Here is a 19,796-nt window from a genome sequence, read left to right as displayed (position 1 = left end):
GTTCGACCCGAGTTGGGATAACCCTTTCGCCCTGAAGCGGTTGGGTTTTAAGAACAACTTCTGCTTTCTCCCCGCTTTCATCCTCAATCTCATCTTCGTCAGATGTGTCTGCCAACCCGTCCGCAATATCTTTTGGGGATGCAACATGGGTGGTGAGGGAGGGACATCCGTGAGAATTTTTTGCATTCTGGGCCGGCGCCACGAAGGCGTTAAAAGAGGGACTCCGAGCCCTACCAATCCCCGAAAAGGGAATGGCTTCAGCGGCACCAAAATTTTGCATTTCCTCTACGTTATTCAAACTAGATGAGCTACCCCCTCCCCCCACATCTTGAAGCTTCACACAAAGTTCCATGGAATAGATGCTTCCAATTCTACGATGATAGAAAAACATCATCGAAACATGATGGTCAGATTTAATATACATTTTCTGATATGCAAACGAACTGGCTACCGCAACTGGCATCCTGTAAACCAGATTTCTGATCTCCTTTTTTTCAATCAACCAAGTATTCATCAGAATAAGATTTTTTAGTTGTTGCAAAGATGATTGTGGAGAAATCATTATCCAAAATGGATCATCACACATAAATTTTACACCTTCGATTGTATGAGAAATTTTTTCATTCGGATATACAATCACATATATGTGTTCAGAAGCCATTTCCACACCAAAAATTGATGATATCAAGCTCTATGGAAACGGAATTCACAGAGAAAAAGAGAAAGTAAAAGAAGTGAAAATTGGAATTGTGACATGACTTCCGTAGGAGAATGATTTATATAGCCTAGCTTTGGTTTTAATTCGTGTGAGGTATGCACTTAGTTGCCTCATTTCGTGTGTGGTACACCAGAAATTGGTGCCCATTTCGTGTGTGCCCAACTTGACACGCTCTCCATTTTGCGTTTGCCGTACCACCATTTTGCGTCTGCCATGCCTGAGTTCGTTTCTCCAATTTGCGTTTGCCATGCAGGAAATGGGAGCTCCATTTCGTGGCCAATAAAGTTGAGATGAGATCTCTAATTCATGGGCACCATGGTTGAAATACTGAGTAATACCATTTTATGGATGTCTGAATTGAAATGGAGCTGCACATTTTGAACTCACTTTTTATTCATGTGCATTTTGGGAATAAATGATTTTCTCATGCATATATAAATAAAAAAGCCCTCTTTCAATGTACATAAGAAAAAGGATACTACTAATGCGTGTCTGACTTCCATGTCTTGTTTCAGTAACACACATGGTGGCTTTATCCAAATGCAACCTGATATGTAACAAAAGCAATAAAAAAATCCCAAGAAAGATCTTTAACATAAGGAAAAGGTATCTTATTGCTAATCTTTTGACAGAGTAATTAGTTCTTTTGTGTGCTTAAATAAATGTCGAGATTAAAATCTCAACTATTCTGTATTGAATTAATACTTAACCTACGAAACTAAAAGATATCGTAAAAAAAAAAATTCTTAATAGAATCTTACAAAAAGGAAATGAGGTCCGTGTCAGTTTGATTGAGCAGAGGATCCGGAACCAAACAACAAGAAACAAATTGGTGAGGAAACTCGTTCCCTCTATGAAGTGAAACAAGGCTTTGAGTATACCTAGCAGCTCTTAACGAATCATACTTTCCATAAACCTCAAGATCCCTCATTTCCTTCGATTCAGATCCATACATCACCAATCTCTCATTGCTATCCTTCCAAAGAAACCTGTCACTCCCATAAAACCCAACAAGCTTGTAAACCACCATCACAGGTCCAACACTGTATAGCTTAACCCAAGATTCATCGTTCCAATAATCCTTCATTACCCATACATCTAGAACCTTCTCTGTTCCCCTCACAGGGTAAACAATAACGCCAATGGTACCTTCAAAGGGTACCAGAGTCGCAAACTCTTCTTCGCGAGAGTACCTTATTCTCGGTAACTCGATCTTCCTGAAACACTCATTGACATGGTTGAATGCTAGAACAAGATCTCGCGTTGACTGCATCTTTCTTCGGTCAACGCTGTTGCTAACATAGCTCCACCAGTGGCAACAATGGTTGACGTAAGTGTAAACACGAGAAGAACCCCAAATCTCAAACGGGAGAGGAAGAACAGCATCATCTTCAAGTTTTCGCCATGAATTTGAGTTGAGGCTGAACAATTCAGCTGTCCAGTACCCTGGTTTTCTCTCATCTGTTTCCTTCAACCAAAGATCCTTGATCACAACAACTTTGAAGTCGTTAGTTTTTGGATCAAACCCGAACCCAGAGTAATCAGTGAAGGAATAAGTGCCACGTGGAGTTGTGAATTGAGATTCAGGCAAAGCCTTGAACTCTCTCAGAGAAGGGTTCATCATCACATTTGGGTTCCCCTCTAAGAAGTATATGCCATTGCAAGGACCCATGATTTCGGTCCAGTATTTGTGATCAGAGTCGTAATCATAAGGAGGGTTCAGAATTTCAGAAGAAACAGAGCCTTTGGGTTCTTTGGGGTCCCAAGAAAGAAGAGAGATATAAGTTTTGAGACCAGAAAGAAAGGGTCTTCGAATCACCAAGAGTTCTTCTTCTTCTACTTCTTCGATGTTGTTGTAGACAACGTAGTGATTGGTCGCGAAATGAGGATCCGTTATGATATCGAACCATGATTTGCACACGCACTTGCATCGGAGAAGAAGCTTCACCGGTAACCTTGAGAGGATTTTGGACACCAATTCTCGTGGCAAAAGATCTAAGCTTCCCACCATCACTGTTTTTCTAATGGTAGTGTTTACTGTTTAGTGAGGTTTCTTGATTCTTGATGGAACATAGAATAAGTAAAACTAACTACAAGGTTTCTTGCGTTTTGGTGTTGATAACTGAAACTTAAGGATGAGAGAACATTGTAGAAAGAAAAAAAAATAATGAAAATCAAGGTATCTTGCTTTTTAGGCAGTGACAAGTGTGATAATAAAACGGAAGGAATAAAAACAAGGAACAGAACATAGAATTAAAAAAACACCCAAGGTTTCTTGCTTTTTCCTGTGATACTAACGGAAAAGGAAAGGAGAAGATAGAGCAGTAGAAAGAAATCAAAGAATAAAACTAAGGTTCTTTTCCATTATAAAAATATTAAATAAGTGAACCGGGACATAGGATGAATAAAGCTATCAGAATACTCACACGATGATATTATTAAACCGTTAAATAGTTTAATTAAATATATTTAATTAAATATATCAAATCATCTAGGATAAAACTAATGGTTTCTTGACTTCTTCCGTGTAACAAAATATAAAAGGAAGAGAAGATAGAAAGAATAAAACCATAACCATCTTGGTTGTCTTTATTGACTTTATCGACCATTTGCCGGTCAAATTTGGCCATGACAACGATCTTGATTGCTACATTAGATGAATTAATTGAAGTTCAAGAAGTGATGTAGTATTTCTTTCTTTTATTTTTATTTTCCGAAATGAAAGATTGATATATATACCTTTCAACTTTCATGTAATACTGATAAGATAATTTTAGAGAAGAAAAATCTTTGTTGGGCACCACTTAGAATTAACTTTATGATAAAATTATTCAAATACGTATAAATTTTCATCTTTTAAAATATCTGTAAGTTTTTTTGTAGTTCGAATAAAAAATTGCAATTTATTTAATTCCAATTAATTAGAAAGCATGCTACTTAGAGTTAATCCTCATAGAGATAATTAATTCTAATAATATAGGTTTCGTATTAGCATGATAGAAAATGACAGCTCAAACAAAAATCGTTTCCAGTGGTTTTTCAATTTGGTTACAATAATTAAATTTTTGGTGACTTTATAATAATTTAACTTAAATATGAAATACAACCTACTACTAATTTATTGAAAACACATTATCATAATTTTACCGAAAATTCTATCATATTTTGACTATTAAAGTATTAATACATATAGGGTTTCGTTTAGAACCTCTAAAAATTAATGATGATTTGACTTTTAAATCTAGGTTGGTTCGATATTTATAATCTGAGAGTGAAATTTATTTATTTTTTGTCAATATCAATTTTTTTTAAATGTACCAAAGACTTTTTTTTTAAATGAAATAAAGGGTTTAAAAAAATAAAATATAAATTAAAATTGAATTACTTAAATTCAAAATTACAGGGAATAAAATGAATAATCATAATTAAAAAAAAAGTAACAAATGCCTTTAACATAATCAAAACATACATTTTGGAATGAAAATGACAATACAAAATTTAAAAAAGAAAGAAAATAACTTTGTGAAAGAAAGGTAAGTTGCAGGAAAGGAAATTACAAGAAATTTAAAAGAAAAATTACAGACTCAAAAATTTGTTGAGATGTGAGTATGTGAGAGTGTTTTCTGAAGATGAATTCTCACCTCTTACTTCTTTCGAGCTTTCTTAATTTATAGAGCAATCCGACCAATCTTACACTGTCAGATGTCACCTCTAAAAAGTCCAAAAATAAATGTTTCCGCCAAGTGTAGAGTCGAATAACTGCCCCTGTGTGACACGTCGTCGATCTTGACACATTGTCCATTGAACCTTATTCTTCAACAAGATATAGCATATCAAACCTCCTTTCTTTCGACACCCTTTTCTTCAAATTAACATTCTTTCAAGTTCGACGAAAAACACTTCAATCTACGAACTCTTTAAGTATCAAATTTTTCGACTAATAAATTGTCCCCTAAGATTATTATCATCAAAATCCTCTTTCTAAAATATGAAATAGTTAATCCTAAATAAGATTTGTCTTAAGTTCGAAATAAACAAATAAAGAAGAAAGAAAGTCCATACACATGCTTAATATAGCCTTTATCAATACGATCCCATCAATTATGCACATCCCGTGTGCAACTGATTAATGATGATTTGACTTTTTAATTTATACGATTTATTTTATATTCATAAATATTAGAGGACTAGCTAAATTTATTTTTTGACGGTTAGCTAATAATTGTTATGCTAATTTTTAATAGATTTGGGTTGGTTTGATATCTATAATTTGAGAGTAAAACCTATTATTCTTTTACAGATATCAATTATTTTTTTAAATGCGCCAAAGACTCTTTTTTAGACAAAATAAAGAGTATAGAAAAATAAAATTTAAATTGAAATTGAATTACTTAAATTCGAAATTACTGAGAATAAAGTGAATGACCATCATTTAAAGAAAATAACAAATGTTTTTAACAAAGAGTATAGAAAAATAAAATTTAAATTGAAATTGAATTACTTAAATTCGAAATTACTGAAAATAAAGTGAATGACCATAATTTAAAGAAAATAACAAATGTTTTTAACACAGGCAAAACATTTTGGAATGAAAATGACAATGCAAAATTTAAAAAGGAAAGAAAATAACTTTGCAGAAAAAAAGGTAAACTGTAGGAAGGAAAATTACAAGAAATTTGAAAGAAAAATGTAAAGACATGAATTGAAAGACATGGAAGAAATCTTACAAAAAAGAAATTCTTGGCAGACTCAGAAATTTGCTGAAATGTGAGTGTAGGAGAGTGTTTTCTGAAGACAAATTTCCACCTCTTGCTTCTTCCGAGCCATCTTAATTTATAAAACAATCCGACCAATCTTACACTGTTAGATGTCATCTCTGAGAAGTCCAAAAATAATTGTTCCTGCCAAGTGCAGATTTGGATAACTGCCCTTGTATGACACGTCGTCGATCCTAACACATTGTCCATTGAACCTCATTCTTCGACAAACTATGGCAGATCAAAACCCCTTTCTTTCAACCTATTTTTCTTCGAATTAACATTTTTGCAAGTTCGACCAAAAAACACTTCAATCTGCAAACTCTAACTATCAAATTCTTCAATTAATAAATTATCCCCTAAGATTATTATTATCATCGAAATCCTCTTTCTAAAAGATGAAATAATTAATCCTGAATAAGATTTGTCTTAAATTCTAAATAAACAAATAGGGAAGAAAGAAAGTCCATACATATGCTTAATAATCGCCTCTATCAACACGATCCCATTAATTACGCACATCACATGTGCAACTAATTAATTACTCTCCTCTCTCTTTCTTCTACACTTCAGTTTCCCAAAATTATTTAATTAAGACTTCTCCTCTTTCAAAATTCAAAAAATTTTCAAAACCATTTACCTTCAACAGTTTTTCCTTTCACCTTCTCCTTCCATCATCATTACCGCAAAGAACTCCAAACTTCAAACTTTACCACTATTCTATGTTTCTCTGGTATGTTCCTCCTCATCTTCATGTCTTGTTATTTTAAAATTATTTCTATTTTCGTTAAACTTCTTATTTGTAGAAAAAAAATAAGAAAACCTAATCTTTAGGGTTCGCACACGATCATGCAAATATTTCTTTCTCATTTTTATTAAATTTAGAAAACTAACGATTGAATCTACTTCTATTCAAATTGTGCAGAAATGGATGCCGCAATTTCTCTTACAACTGCTTCAATAAAAGCCAAAGGAAAACAAATATCAAAACAAGAAAAGGAACTGACAACATATAAGTTTTTGAACAATCAAACTTGAAGATCCATTCAAACACAAGATAAATTGTCATCAAAGATCCAATTGATACTGAGAATGATAAAAAAGTGTTTTTCCTTTTTAAAGTCGAGAATGAACTTCACTATTTCCTTAGTCCCTTGAATTCTCTTGAACAAGCAAACAAAGTCTCTCACTATTTTCCTAGTTGTGAAGGCCAAAATTTGCTAATTAAACAAGATCTATTTGTAGCTCTCTTTATCAATCATACTCGACCATTCCGAACTAACCTAAAAATTATTTTCAAGAATGCGAACTTTCTCTCTTGGTTTAAAATACTCGAATCCTTTAAGAAGAACGAGTGAAAATTTCGAGAAATTTATGATCTTCTTTGATTCTCACCTTACCAACCTTTGACACACCATTGGATGATTGGGGCTGCCTTATACTTTCGGAACAAAATTACTAACAACTTTCACTTACTATGTGGTATGGTAAGATCTATACTCTTTGATGTAGCAACCATTATTGGGTTCTCAGCAATTGGTCCTGTGCTTACTTTTGACATGAAACCTGAGCACAAGTACAATATTGTTGAGAAAAGCTCTTTTGGAGAATTCATCAAACAAAATATGGGAGAAGAGAATAGCCCTATCACAGAGGATGAACATGTAGCCTTCTTATACTACTGGCTCAACACTATAGCTTTTTGCTCGAGAAGTGTTTCGATGCAAAAACTATACATTACACTGGCTGCTCTTATTCATGAGAAATGCAAAATCAACCTAGCCAAATTATTTTAAGAAAATATTTACGACGATCTAAGGCAGATGGTTGACAACCTTTGAAGCAACTCTTCTGTTAGTGCCAGATGACCTCTCTGGTTACTACAACTTTGTCTAAACGCTGTCTTCGAAAAGCACATGAAACACAAAAGAGTGGCTCCTTCATAAAGGCAAAGGATCGAAGGACTTAGATTGGTCACTCTGCAATCAAATTTTGTTCATTCACACTCTACCAACAAGCTCTTCTGGGAAGCATTCTTGAAACTTCACTTGAGCATTAGTTTTCAGAATGTAACTTTAAATTTTACTCCTTTTATTAACCACAAATGTGGACCAACTTAATTTCGACGTCCCATAGTTCGAAAAGACGAAGATGCAAATGCACAACGTCTAAATGATGAAATATGGTCGAAATTTTCACTATCCAAGTGATACTAACAGACATTCCTCAATACAAGAAAGACTAATTCCGAGCCACTACTCTTCATGCTCCTCACTATGTAGCAAGACAAATGGATTTTTCTCAAACTATTCCAGCACCATTTCCAAGCAAGAGTCCTCCTCTCAGCCAGATAAACTTTAAGAGGAAGAACGAAATTGACATGTGTCTCAAATAGAACGAGAAACGTCAAAATAGTTTCTTCCCTCTCTTTTTTATTCGTAGTAGTTATGTCACAAAGTCCTTCATCGAATAGTGGAACAACTATTACTCTCGGTACGATTAATCACTAAAAGACATCTCCAAGAGACTTATAAAATCTTTTCCAGGTATCATCTAAGTACCGATTTCCAAGACTTCAAAGAAAAAAGTTGAACCATCACAATCTCAGAAAAAGAAAAAGGTACAAAGAGTTTCACTAAAAGTAATCCAAACTATCAAGGTAACTTGAAAATTTTCTATTCGATCTTCTTTTATGAATTTCATATTACCCCCCTTTTTAATTAATTATATATTTCTTTCAATTAAAAACTTCAATCTAGGAGGACTCTCCCATTTAAGAAACCACTAAAAAATCCATTGACTTGATCATGGAAGAAACTCTTAATAATTCTAATGATTCTTTTGCTTCTTCAAGCACTTCAAGCTCTAATAAGACTATTACAAGTTCTACACACTTTTCAAGCTCACCACCTCAAGAGATCGAGGTATTTCAATAGTATTTAACTATTCTATTTCACGAAATTATATGATCATATCATAACATTATTTTTGACACTTATATTCTAATCACTACAGGTCGAAAAACCCACTCAAGAATTACCTTCAGCTTCAAACATAACACTAATCAAAACTAAATTTCTTGACATGAAGAAGAAAGAGCCTTCATCATCTTTCTCATTGAACGGCCATGTCTTGTCACATTATTTTTACGATGAAATAGAGATTAGTCACCCTATTAAGAAAACTAACTCCAAAAATCAACAAGAAAAAGGAAGCCCTTTAAAAACTCAAACCATCGAAAAGGAACCTTCTCTTGAAAAGATTAATATCGATCTCACAATTCCTTCTTCTCCTTCCATAAAAAATAGTCCTTCCTCCAACACTGATTCGCAAGTTAATGAAACATCAAATCCTGTCGATAGAGCCAATCCTGGTGTCGATTCGCAACAAGAATGCAAACAACCTACACCAATCGAAGCTCCTAGCCCACAGGATGATGATTTAGAAGAATTTAGTTCTGCTATATCAACTTTATCTCACAAAATAAAAGTGGCTCCTCAATTTTCATCCACCAAAAAATCACCAAAATTTCAATTTCCAAAAGAGTTGACTCTCATGCCCTCGAAAGTTTAAAGAAGCTTCTTCATATTTCAAAGCACGCCATCGATGAATGGATAAATTAAGATGAACTGAATACTCTGCTCTCTGAGATTTTGAGCACCACTCTTGAGTATCAAGTACCTATCAACTTCTCCGAACAAGAAATAAAAAAATTGTTAATAATTTATTTATTTCTAACAATAAGCTCATTGATTATAAGAAAAACATGGCAAAAATTGAGACAGAATCTACACAATTTGAAGCTTCATTTGCATCAACACAAAAAACTTACAACAAATATGAAGCAAATGTTGCCCATGCAGCCAATGCTCTCAAACAATTAGCTCGACGAAGAGAGGAACTTGAAAAGGAACTTGCCCAACTCTGCGCAGACGAAGCTTTCCTATGAGGTCCTTTCCTCAAAGTTAATAAAAGAAAAAGAGACCTCAATCGAGAACTAAGTGAAATGGAAAGCACTCAAGCCGAAATAAGGAGAAATATGAGAAGTTACAATTTGAGGAACATGAAGAAGTTGTTATCTATAGCTCAATTGATGAGGAGAGAGTACGTTTCAGATTCGACCCAGAAGAACTCTTGGATCCCTATCTATGAAGACTTGGAATGCCAAGTTTCTTTGTATTTTATTCACTTACTTATCATTTATCATCTTTATGCTATTGATACTTTGCCCTTTATTTCAAATATTGTCCTCTAAACATTGATACTGTCTTAAATATTTTTCATTAATTAATTTAATTTCGACACCAACATCAATATGTTTAATGTTATAAGCATTTCTAGAATACAACTTGATTACATGATAAGGTCCCTCCCAATTAGGGAACCACTTTTCCATAAACCCTGGATTTCTTTTCGAATGGAAGAATTGTTTTTAAAACTAATTCATCAATATAAAACCCTTTTTCCTTTATACGTTGATTGTAAACACGAGCTATACTTTCCTCTTGACGAATAAGATTATCAAGTGCAAGAATACATTCACCATCTAAATCATTTAACTCATTGAACATTGAATTCCATTAATCTTCAATTGGCAAGTCATCTTGCTTCATCACCCGCATAGTATTAAGATTAATTTCCAAAGGCAACATAGCATCATGGCCATAAACCAATTTATAAGGAGACGTATTTGTCGATCCTCTCAAAGAATTCCGGTAAGCCCATAAAACTTAACTTAATGTCTCATGCCAAGTACATGGTTTCTTACCAATTTTTTTATTAAATTAATCAAAATTTTATTTGTGGCCTCAAATTCATTTGCTTGTGCATAATATGGGGTCGAAGTTATCATTTTTATATTCTTTGATGCTGCAAAATTACTTATGCATCGACTAGTAAACATGGTACTTTGATCAGTAGTTAAAGTTTGAGGAATCCCAAAATGGTGAATTATATTCTCCTCAATAAAATCAATAATTTTATTGTGAATGACTTCTACCAACAGAATAGCTTCTACCCACTTAGTAAAAGAATCTATTGCTACTAAGATAAACTTATAATTTTTCGATGATGGGATATGAATCATACCAATTAAATCTAAAGCCCAACCTCTAAATGGCCAGGGGTTAATGATCGAATGCAATTCAGAATCAGGTATTTTTTGTATTACACCGTGCTTCTGACATTTTTGACATGTTTTTGCATATTTGAGGCAATCTTTGATCATGGTCGGCCAAAACACACAATCACACCATAATACGCATTTTATTCTTTCACCTGCTTAATGTGCTCCACAAATACCCTTATGAACTTCTTCAAGAGCAACTGCCACTTTAAAATTGCCCAAACATCTCATGAGGCTTCCTTTGACACCTTTTTTATATAATTCCTCCCTACTATTAAAAAATTCATCGCCCTTAATTTTGGTTTTTGATCAACCTGTACATTAGGATTTTCTAAATACTTAGAAATTAGTTTTTTCCAATCATCATCATTCCACTCATTGATTACCAAGATTTCTTATTCTTCAATAGGCACGAGAATTTGTTGCACCTTTGCCAAATTCTCCAAAGTTCTAGGAGAAATTTTATATTTTGAAGCAATTTGAGCTAATTCATTTGTCACTTCATTTCGAATTCTCGAAATATGTATTAGTGATACATTTCGAAATGAAACCAACAATTTTCATGTTGCTGACAAATATTTTTGCCATACCTCACTTGTACACTTCAATTCTTTTGATAACTGCTCTAAAACTAACTGAGAATCTCCTAAAATCCGAACATCTTATGCCCCATTAGCAATTAATATTTTCAATCATAATATCAAGGCCTCATACTCAGTTACATTATTCGAACATTGATATTTTAATTCAAACAAAAACTTTGATGGGACCTCTTTTGAGGACATAATCAAAATGCCAACACCAGCACCATCTTTATGCTTTGATCCATCGAAATACAATTTTTAAGGTTTGATTCCAATATTATTTGAACCCTTATCATTAAGATTATCCGGTCGATTGACCAAGAAATCTGCAATGACTTGACCTTTAACTACCTTGTTCGAGACATACTATAAATCAAACTCAGTCAAGGCAAGCATCCATTTGCCAATTCGACCATGCAGAACCGAGTAAGATAACATGTATTTGACAAAGTCCATTTGTGCAATAACCCTGATGGTTTTTTCTATCATGTAATATTTAAACTTTGTACAAGCGTAATAAAGGGAAATGCACAATTTTTCAATTAGAGAATATCTCATCTCGATAACAGACAAGACCCTACTCAAATAATAAATAGCTCTTTTATTCCCAGCTTCATCGTCCTATGCCAACATACATCCTATTGTATTTGTTGAAGCTACAACATAAAATTTCAAAGGCTCTAAAGGACGAACAATAGTGATGATGGGTGCATTAGAAATATAAGCCTTGATAAAATTGAATGCCTCTTTATGATCCTTAGTCCATACATAATTTGACGCATCTTTTAAGTTGACTAAGGAAGAAAAAATTCAAGTTCGACCAGATAAATTCGAAATAAATCGCCACAAGAAATTCACTTTTCCTAAAAAGGATTGAACTTCCTTTTTTGATGTTGGAGGTGATAATTCAAAAATTGCTTTAGCCTTATTTTGATCGATTGCTATTTCTTTTTTATGAACTACAAAACCTAAAAAATTCTCCGCGGATACACCAAATGCATACTTTAGGGGATTCATTTTCAACCCTTTTCGACGCATCGTATTAGAGGCTTTATACAAATAATCAAGATGTTGATCGATGGAGTTTGATTTAACCATCATATCATCGATATAAACCTACATAAATTTTCCAATATACTCATGGAAAATCGTATTCATACCAAGTTGATATGTTGCTCCTACATTCTTTAAACCAAAAGGTTTCATCACTCATTCATAGGTACCTAAAGCACCTGGACATTAGAAGGCTATTTTGACACATCTTTCTTAGCAATAAAGATTTGATTAGAACCAGAATATCCATCTATAAAAGTTAGGGTTTCATTACCAGGCTCTAAATTGATTAACATATCTGCCACAAGTATGAAGTACTCATCTTTAGGAGTTGCATTGTTCAAGTCTCAAAAATTGATACATACATGCAACTTCCTATTCTTCTTCATTATAGGAACAATGTTCGACACCCAATCAACATAATGGGTTGTCCGAATAAGCTTAGTTTTAATTAATCGTTCGATCTCCTCCTTTATTTTAAGATTTATTTCAGGAGAAAAATGACTAGGAGCCTGTTTTACTGGTCGAGAAAATGGCTTTAAAGGCAATCTATACTCAACTAAAGACCGATAAAGACCAGGCATCTCATCATAATATTAGGCAAAGCAATCTTTGTACTTAGTCAAAAGTTTAATCAATTTGGTTCAAAATTCCTCATTTATGTGTTTACTAATATAAGTGGGCCTTACAATGCCATTATTTCCTAAGTTGATTTCATTAAGTAGATCTCGATATTCAAATCCCTTGTCGATATGATCATCATCAACTGAATTCCTTTCGAAACCCAAAGATTCAAGGTCATAAATACAATTGAAAGATAAATTAACCGAGTTGCATGAGGAAGCAAAAACTTGATTGAAATCAATAGCCAAATTAGCTGTCAAACCATTTACAATACAAATATTTTGGGATACATCAACAATTTATTGACTGACAATTTTATCTTGATCAATCAAAGCACTACCTATAACACTAGACTCAGAAGGGAAAGTACATGTTGCAGAAAGAAATCACTACTAGATTCGATTTCAGTAGTTGAAACGACCCTAGGAATTGAAACATAAGTTGTTAAATTGAAATCCCGAATTGATTCAACTTTATAAGAAGAATCATTGCTAGAAAAAGAAGAACATGCTGCATAAGTAAAACTATTAACATAATTTCTTAAAAAAATAAATAATCTGACACATCTTTTTCATTAGACATATTAAAATATCAGTTGTCGGGCTACTACTTTCTTTAGAGATACAAACTTTACTCCCAGACAAGAGGAGTATACTCAGGTACCGGATGCCTAAGCTTTATGTTCAAACCTTCCTTGGTTAGAAAACACTCCTCACAATTAAAAGAAGTTAAATTCCTGTTGACATCCAAAGGTTTCAGCTTGTCCTTGTAGACTTGGAAATTAATGTGCATCTGCTCAACATAAAGACTATCATCAGCCTCTACTACTACATTCTTCCCCTCACAAGTCCAAAGGAGAAGTTTTTGGTGCACTATGGAAGGTATCGCTCCAACACCATGAATCCAATCTTGACCCAACCAGGGCATTGTAGCTAGCCTTCGAAGTGACTACCACAAACACAGTTAATCGTATCAAAGAATCGACTTGAACTCGAAGAGCAACTAACCATTTTGCCACTGTTAAAGCTCCACTATAGTCAGTAACAGAAATATTGGTTGGAATCAGATCGTCAAAATGCTTCTCAACCTTAATCAGCATTCTTTCTAGGAGCAGACTAATAGTTGAACCACCATCAACCAACATTTTATTGACAACAATGCCACTCATCTTAGCCTTAATATGTAATGGCCGAAGATGCGGTTTTTGAATATCAGTAAGCTTATTGAAGCAACCTACTTCTTCATGATCACATACACAAGCAAAGGTATCTTCATACTCAAATTCAACCTCGTAATCTCTACTAAGGCTTCCTTCATAACTCCTTAAAAATTCGGACAGCATCATTGAGACTGTACCAACCATCTCATCATCTTCCTTCTCGAAATACTCCTCATCGAGATCATCATCATTCTTGTAACACCCTACCATACAGAGTCTTATGCTTAAGTCATAATTCAGAGATGGCAAGGTATTACGACCTCTAAAATAAAAATTTAGTACGTATAGTAGTATGAATAATTGATTATAACTAGGAGCCTTTGTAGAAAAAGGGGTAAACAAAAATCGCAACTCGAAAGCGCAACACTCCGATCGATAACGTAACGAACAAGAATAACCAACGCGTGATTATATATATACAAAGGAGTGTCAAAAATAGGAATATCAAGACTCAAAATCCGGCTGCGAAGATAACCGGTCCGAGCATAGCAATATATACATATGATAAAATAAGGAAAACCCCAAAGGAAACCCAAAGGGACACAAATACATAAAACCTATTCTCCAAAATCTCTCATAAGAGGAGTCATCACAGTTTGTATTATTTAATGGAGATAAAAGTATCTAAGCAAAACATATAAACCAAAACTTAGTCCCGAGAACAAAGGATCTTCGCAAATCTAGAAGTCTCCAGCATGCCTCAGCAGGAAACCTCACGTCCTGCATCTGAAAAACCACAAAATTTGCATGGGTGAGAACCAGAGGTCCCCAGCATGGTAACAGCTTCCGCATATATAATACATAATAATAGAGGAAAGCCGAAGGCAATCCTAATACTTCCTCCAGATAATATCAAAGCTTATAAACAAGCCAAACCATATAGGGGCATCTGACTAAAGATTCTTCGGTCTAACTAATACTTCCCTTTCCAATTCCTTCTCACCTCCCAACCACCAGCAGGAGTATAATGTAGCAAACACAGTTATATCAAGCAAGAAATATACAATTAGGAACAAGTAAGGCATTTAGACAATTAGCAAGTAATATGCAATCAAATAGGCAATCTCAAACAAATCACATAGTATGCATATGATGAATGCCTGTCCGTAGTGGCTCATGATATCATCTTGTCGGTTATAGAGCCAACCCGACAAGTCCTGGTCGCTAACCATTGGACTGTCCCTCTGTCACGCATCCCCAACTCGAGTTATACTCGTTATAAACTTGATCATAATCATGATCTATATCCATCACCCTCACTGGTGAATATTTACGGGGGCGAGCTCATCCGGGTCTTTCACAGTGCCCGACCACGCTTACGACATAGGGTCAACAGAGTATCAAGTCTCAACCTGGAGCACGTGGTGGCTAGCCACTGCTACTACCCAGGGAAACTCGTATCTCAGATAGTGGAAGTGCAAATCACAATTATCAATAATTCAGCATAAACATGCATGAATTCTCATCCATGGATCAACATTTATATCAGCCATCCGGCTCACGGTTCAGTCCAAAACCAGCCAATATTCATATCATACACAGCCATTCCAGCTCACGGTTAAATCCATAACCAGCCATTTCATTAACAATTACAGCCTTTCGGCCCATGGCATAACAAGCACTTCCACCACCATCCTCGGCATCTCACATAATCATCTTTGATCCTCATTGATCATTCATCTTTCCCTTTCTTCACTCGCAAGTTACCTCATTCACTAGCCCCTTTTTAATAGCTAGGCATGTCATAATGATTTAAGACATAAATGGTGAGATCGGAGGCTTAGAAGTATGAGATTTGGCTTTTAAAACTCAAAAATCAACTTTGGGATGAAAACAGGGCCACGCGTACGCGCACTCCACGCGCACGCGTGGATGGCTTCAAAAACTCATTGACGCGTAAGCGTCATGCACGCTAACGCGTGGATTGAAAACTAGCAAATCGACGTGCACGCGTCAATCACGCGTACGCGTGGGTACTCTCGTGCCCAGGCACAAAACTGGCACAGTTCTGGCACAACTCTCTGGAAAATGGCTGGGCATTGGGTGCAGCACCATCGGCGCGCCCGCGCACACCACGCGCACGCGTGGATGGCGCATTTTGGAAGATCGGTGCGTACGCGCCAGGTTCGCCCACGCGCAAGGGGTCATTCTGCTAAAATTTTTTTAAGTTAAAAGCTGCAGAATTCACAGATTTAAACCCCAATCTTCCGACGGACATAACTTCCTCATTTTAAATCGTTTTTCACCCGTTCTTTGAACGGCATGGACATCCCAGATCCAATTTCATTTCTAAAAAGATTTAGCACAAAACAAAGATCCGTAGTCCAAGTTATGTCCCATCAAAGTATGCCCAAAAACCATGTTTTTCATAAAAACCACAAAGTGCCATTTTCAAAACAAGCCATTTCCAACTCTTTTCAAAATCAATCAAAACATGCCATTTTTATCCCTTTTCTTTGAAATCAATCAAAATATATCAATTTCAACATCAAGCCTCCTCAACTCACACATTGATATTTTACCACAATATACAAAATCACTATCTCATCATTCTAACCCACTTCACCCAAGTGGCTCAAACTCAAATATATTGACATATCATATACTCTTCCTCATGCCAATTCTCACAACATCAATTCCACTAAATCATCATGGTATACAATTAATATCATAGTCACCATCAACATGGTTCAACCCACAATTCAACCATAACCAATCATCAAGCATATATCACAACATGCATATTTCTCATACATCATACCATCAAGGCATCATTAATCATCATCACATATATGACCACATCATATATATCAACAATTCAACAACATCAACAATTCAATGCCTATCTTAAGGCCTCTAGCCTAAGTATTTCCTACCACATTACATATTAGATACGGGAAACCGAAACCATACCATAGCCGATTTCCCAAGCTCAACCGGAGCATTTCCAAATCACTTATCCACAAGCTCTCAAGGCCTCAACACCTCCAAGAACAGATTTTTCACCACCAAATCCCTTTTTCAAGCTTTTCAAAATCACCAATCAAGCTCCAATATTCACACATACACAACCTAAGCCACAATCATCATACCCATACACAACATCTCAATACCCAAACATCATAGAACAACAAATTACACTAGGGTTGAGAATCTTACCACACCCAAGGTCCAAGGAGACAAGATTAACCTTCTCCTTCAAGAGAGTTGGGTTCTATAACATCAAAGAGCCCAAAATCTCAACATTTTTGCTCATAAAACTCGAAAACAAGGCTGGAATTTTGAAGAGAAAAACGTGGCTTACCTCAAGATTAATTGTATGGGTTTTGTAGAGCTCTCCGCGGTGAACGCGTGGCCGCAAACGGAGCGGTAATCGGAACTCTAGATCAAAAGTTATGGTGGTTTGAAGATCAAGAGAGAGAAAGAACTTGAGAGAGAGTTCTCCCCTCCATGGCCTCCATTTTCAGCATGTGAGTGTGTTTAGTGAGGAGAGAGAATGCTGAAAACTAGGGTTTTGGTTTAGTTTAGTTGGGCCAAGGGCCCACTTTGGGTCCGGTTGGCCCGGTTTGGCCCGTTCGGTCCAATCTTGGTCCGAATTCTATAAAATTGGTACCGAAATTCTCGTCTCAATCTCCTCCGTCACATTTAGCCACAAAAATCACATTTTAGGCTTTCTAGAATAAATTCTCATTTATGGGTTAATTAGCCGTTAATTAATCGGGTTTTACAATTCTCATTAGGCATGGCAGAAACAACCTCTACTACCTTGCCTTTACCTATCGACCCCAAAGATTATAGTCCCTTTGGGTAAGATTCACCACCAGATGGTAAAGACCACTTTATTTTGTGCAGAAGGTTTTGTCCCCTTGGATGTAGGGGTTGAAGGCTTCTTTGTCACAACTCAATGGAAGTGTCTTTTACCCCAATTACTTCCTACCCTTCTTCTTGGGTATGAATATCGACTTCGACTATACCCTCAACGATCCCTTCGAGTATGTTGTTGTTGATACTCTCAAAATTTGCGCTCACAAAAATTCTAGAAATTCTTAATCCATTGAACACCAATGGCTTGAAATCAGCAAAACGGAGGAGAATAATTCTCTTGAGGATTTTAAGAACTTTAACCTTCTTAATGTCAAAGAGGATGCCTCTATCGGACTTGCTCTTCTTTGTGAGCTAACTCCTTCTTCAGCCTTTCTTTCTCAAATATTGTTGTAGCATCAGCATTGAAAATAACATTGCATCTTAGACATAAAGATACATCGCTATCTTTAACTTTTGGTGCAATAAAAAGTCCAGTAACCCATTTTCGACTCCAAGGTACACTTGTCGGACATTACCTTCAAAATCTCCCAAAGTTGTATAAAACTCGAAAGAGGTGAAACCAGCCGAGTTCACCCCAAGGAAATGAGGTTCAGCAAAGTTTGTAGCTGCATCAAATGGATCATCATCAACCTGCATATCCTTTTTTCCTTCATCGAACTTCCACCTCCCCTCCATAATTGCTTCTTAAATTAAATCCCTGAAACAAACACAATTATTAGTCGAATAGCTGGTTGCTTGATAAAATTTACGAAAAGGTTTTCCTTTTAAATCTTTGGTCGAGGGTAAAATTTTTCCCTCAGGAAAAATCAATTGTTTATCTTTGAGGATCGGAGCACATTGAATATTTGTTCTGATTTCAAAATATCGAAACTATATTTTTTACCATCCTTATGTTTTATTTCACTAACTTTATCAACATTTGAAACTTTTTTCAATGAAGGACATACATAAGCATAGTCAGATATACTAATAGCACATAACACACACACAGAGAATGCACAGAAGCATAGTCAGTCCATCCCTCAGCCTCTACAGGAACGAACTGCTCTGATACCATAATGTAACACCCTACTGTTCCGAGAGTTACCTAAAACTGTAGGTCGATCTCGGATGAGATCTTCTGTGTTGGTTGGAGCCGACGTGTCCGGCAGGTGTACGGCAGCCGGAGCTGGTGTGTCCGACTTGTTGGACTTGATGGTGGTACTAATCCTTCATCCCCGGAGGGTTGGGGGTACCTGCAAGGGACTCCGATGCTTAAGTTAGCAAGGGTATTAAGCAGGTATTGAGTAGAATCAGAGTATGAGTTATACCTGGGTGCTCCAGTGTATTTATAATGGTGAGATGTGGCCTCCTGTGGATAAGATAAGTTAATTATCTTATCTTATCTTTATCTTTAAGTGAGGTTATTTTTTAAGGGAACCGCCTTTATCCCTGTAGGCTTGGGCCGCCTTAGGATTTGGGGCGTGTTCCTCTATTTGGGCCCTTTGTTTGGGCTTTCCTGCGACTTGGCCGAGCTCTTTGAGAAGAGGTCGGGTTGTCCTGACCTGAAGAGGTCGGTCGCTTTGCCTGAAGAACATCCCGGGTCGGACAGCTCGACCCAGGGTATGAACAGTGCCCCTGCTTGAGCTCGATCTTCTCTTTTTGAGGCCGAGTCCTTGATTTTGGTCCTTCTGCGCTGAAGCCGAACTCAAGCATTTTGTCGATTCCTTTGTAGGAGTTTTTGAATGTAGAACATTTTTCTGCGCACTTTTTATATCGGCGCTTTGGAAACATGCGAGGGTTTAATGCCTTCATTAATTTTGACATTAATTGCCCCGTTTCCCTTTGGCTCTTTTATTTTGATTTTGAAAACCCAGAAACGTTTTCTCTCCTTCGGCCTTTTCGTAACTTC

The 19,796-nt window shown here is 35.8% G+C and overlaps 1 protein-coding gene across 3 annotated transcripts; it reads right to left on the bottom strand.

Moving 5' to 3' along the window:
* Positions 1 to 603: 603 nt before the first annotated feature.
* Positions 604 to 3,125, bottom strand: LOC112697247 (F-box protein CPR1). Of its 3 annotated transcripts, XM_025750349.3 has the most exons (3): positions 1,480 to 3,125; positions 1,198 to 1,265; positions 604 to 1,070 (listed from the first exon to the last, which is right to left on the bottom strand). In XM_025750349.3, exons 1-3 carry the CDS (start codon positions 2,727 to 2,729, stop codon positions 1,018 to 1,020), a joined length of 1,371 nt encoding a protein of 456 aa, XP_025606134.1. In that variant the 5' UTR covers positions 2,730 to 3,125; the 3' UTR covers positions 604 to 1,017. The 3 variants fall into 3 exon arrangements, with proteins under 3 accessions (XP_025606134.1, XP_025606133.1, XP_025606135.1); XM_025750348.3 differs by having other exon boundaries at positions 604 to 1,265; XM_025750350.3 differs by lacking the exon at positions 1,198 to 1,265 and having other exon boundaries at positions 604 to 1,086.
* Between the last annotated feature and the right edge of the window lie 16,671 nt (positions 3,126 to 19,796).

This window comes from Arachis hypogaea, chromosome 6, assembly GCF_003086295.3.
Source record: "Arachis hypogaea cultivar Tifrunner chromosome 6, arahy.Tifrunner.gnm2.J5K5, whole genome shotgun sequence".
NCBI classification, from domain to species: domain Eukaryota; kingdom Viridiplantae; phylum Streptophyta; class Magnoliopsida; order Fabales; family Fabaceae; genus Arachis; species Arachis hypogaea.
The sequence above is the reverse complement of the archived record's forward strand: the minus strand, read 5'-3'. Positions and strand labels throughout refer to the sequence as shown.

Bases quoted from the DNA above. Each gene is read 5' to 3' on its own strand.
- LOC112697247 (XM_025750348.3), bottom strand. From the start codon at position 2,729: ATGGTGGGAAGCTTAGATCTTTTGCCACGAGAATTGGTGTCCAAAATC. The intron at 1,266-1,479 runs GTAAGATTCTAT...GTTACATATCAG, and splicing joins ACGGACCTCATTTCCTTTTT to GTTGCATTTGGATAAAGCCA.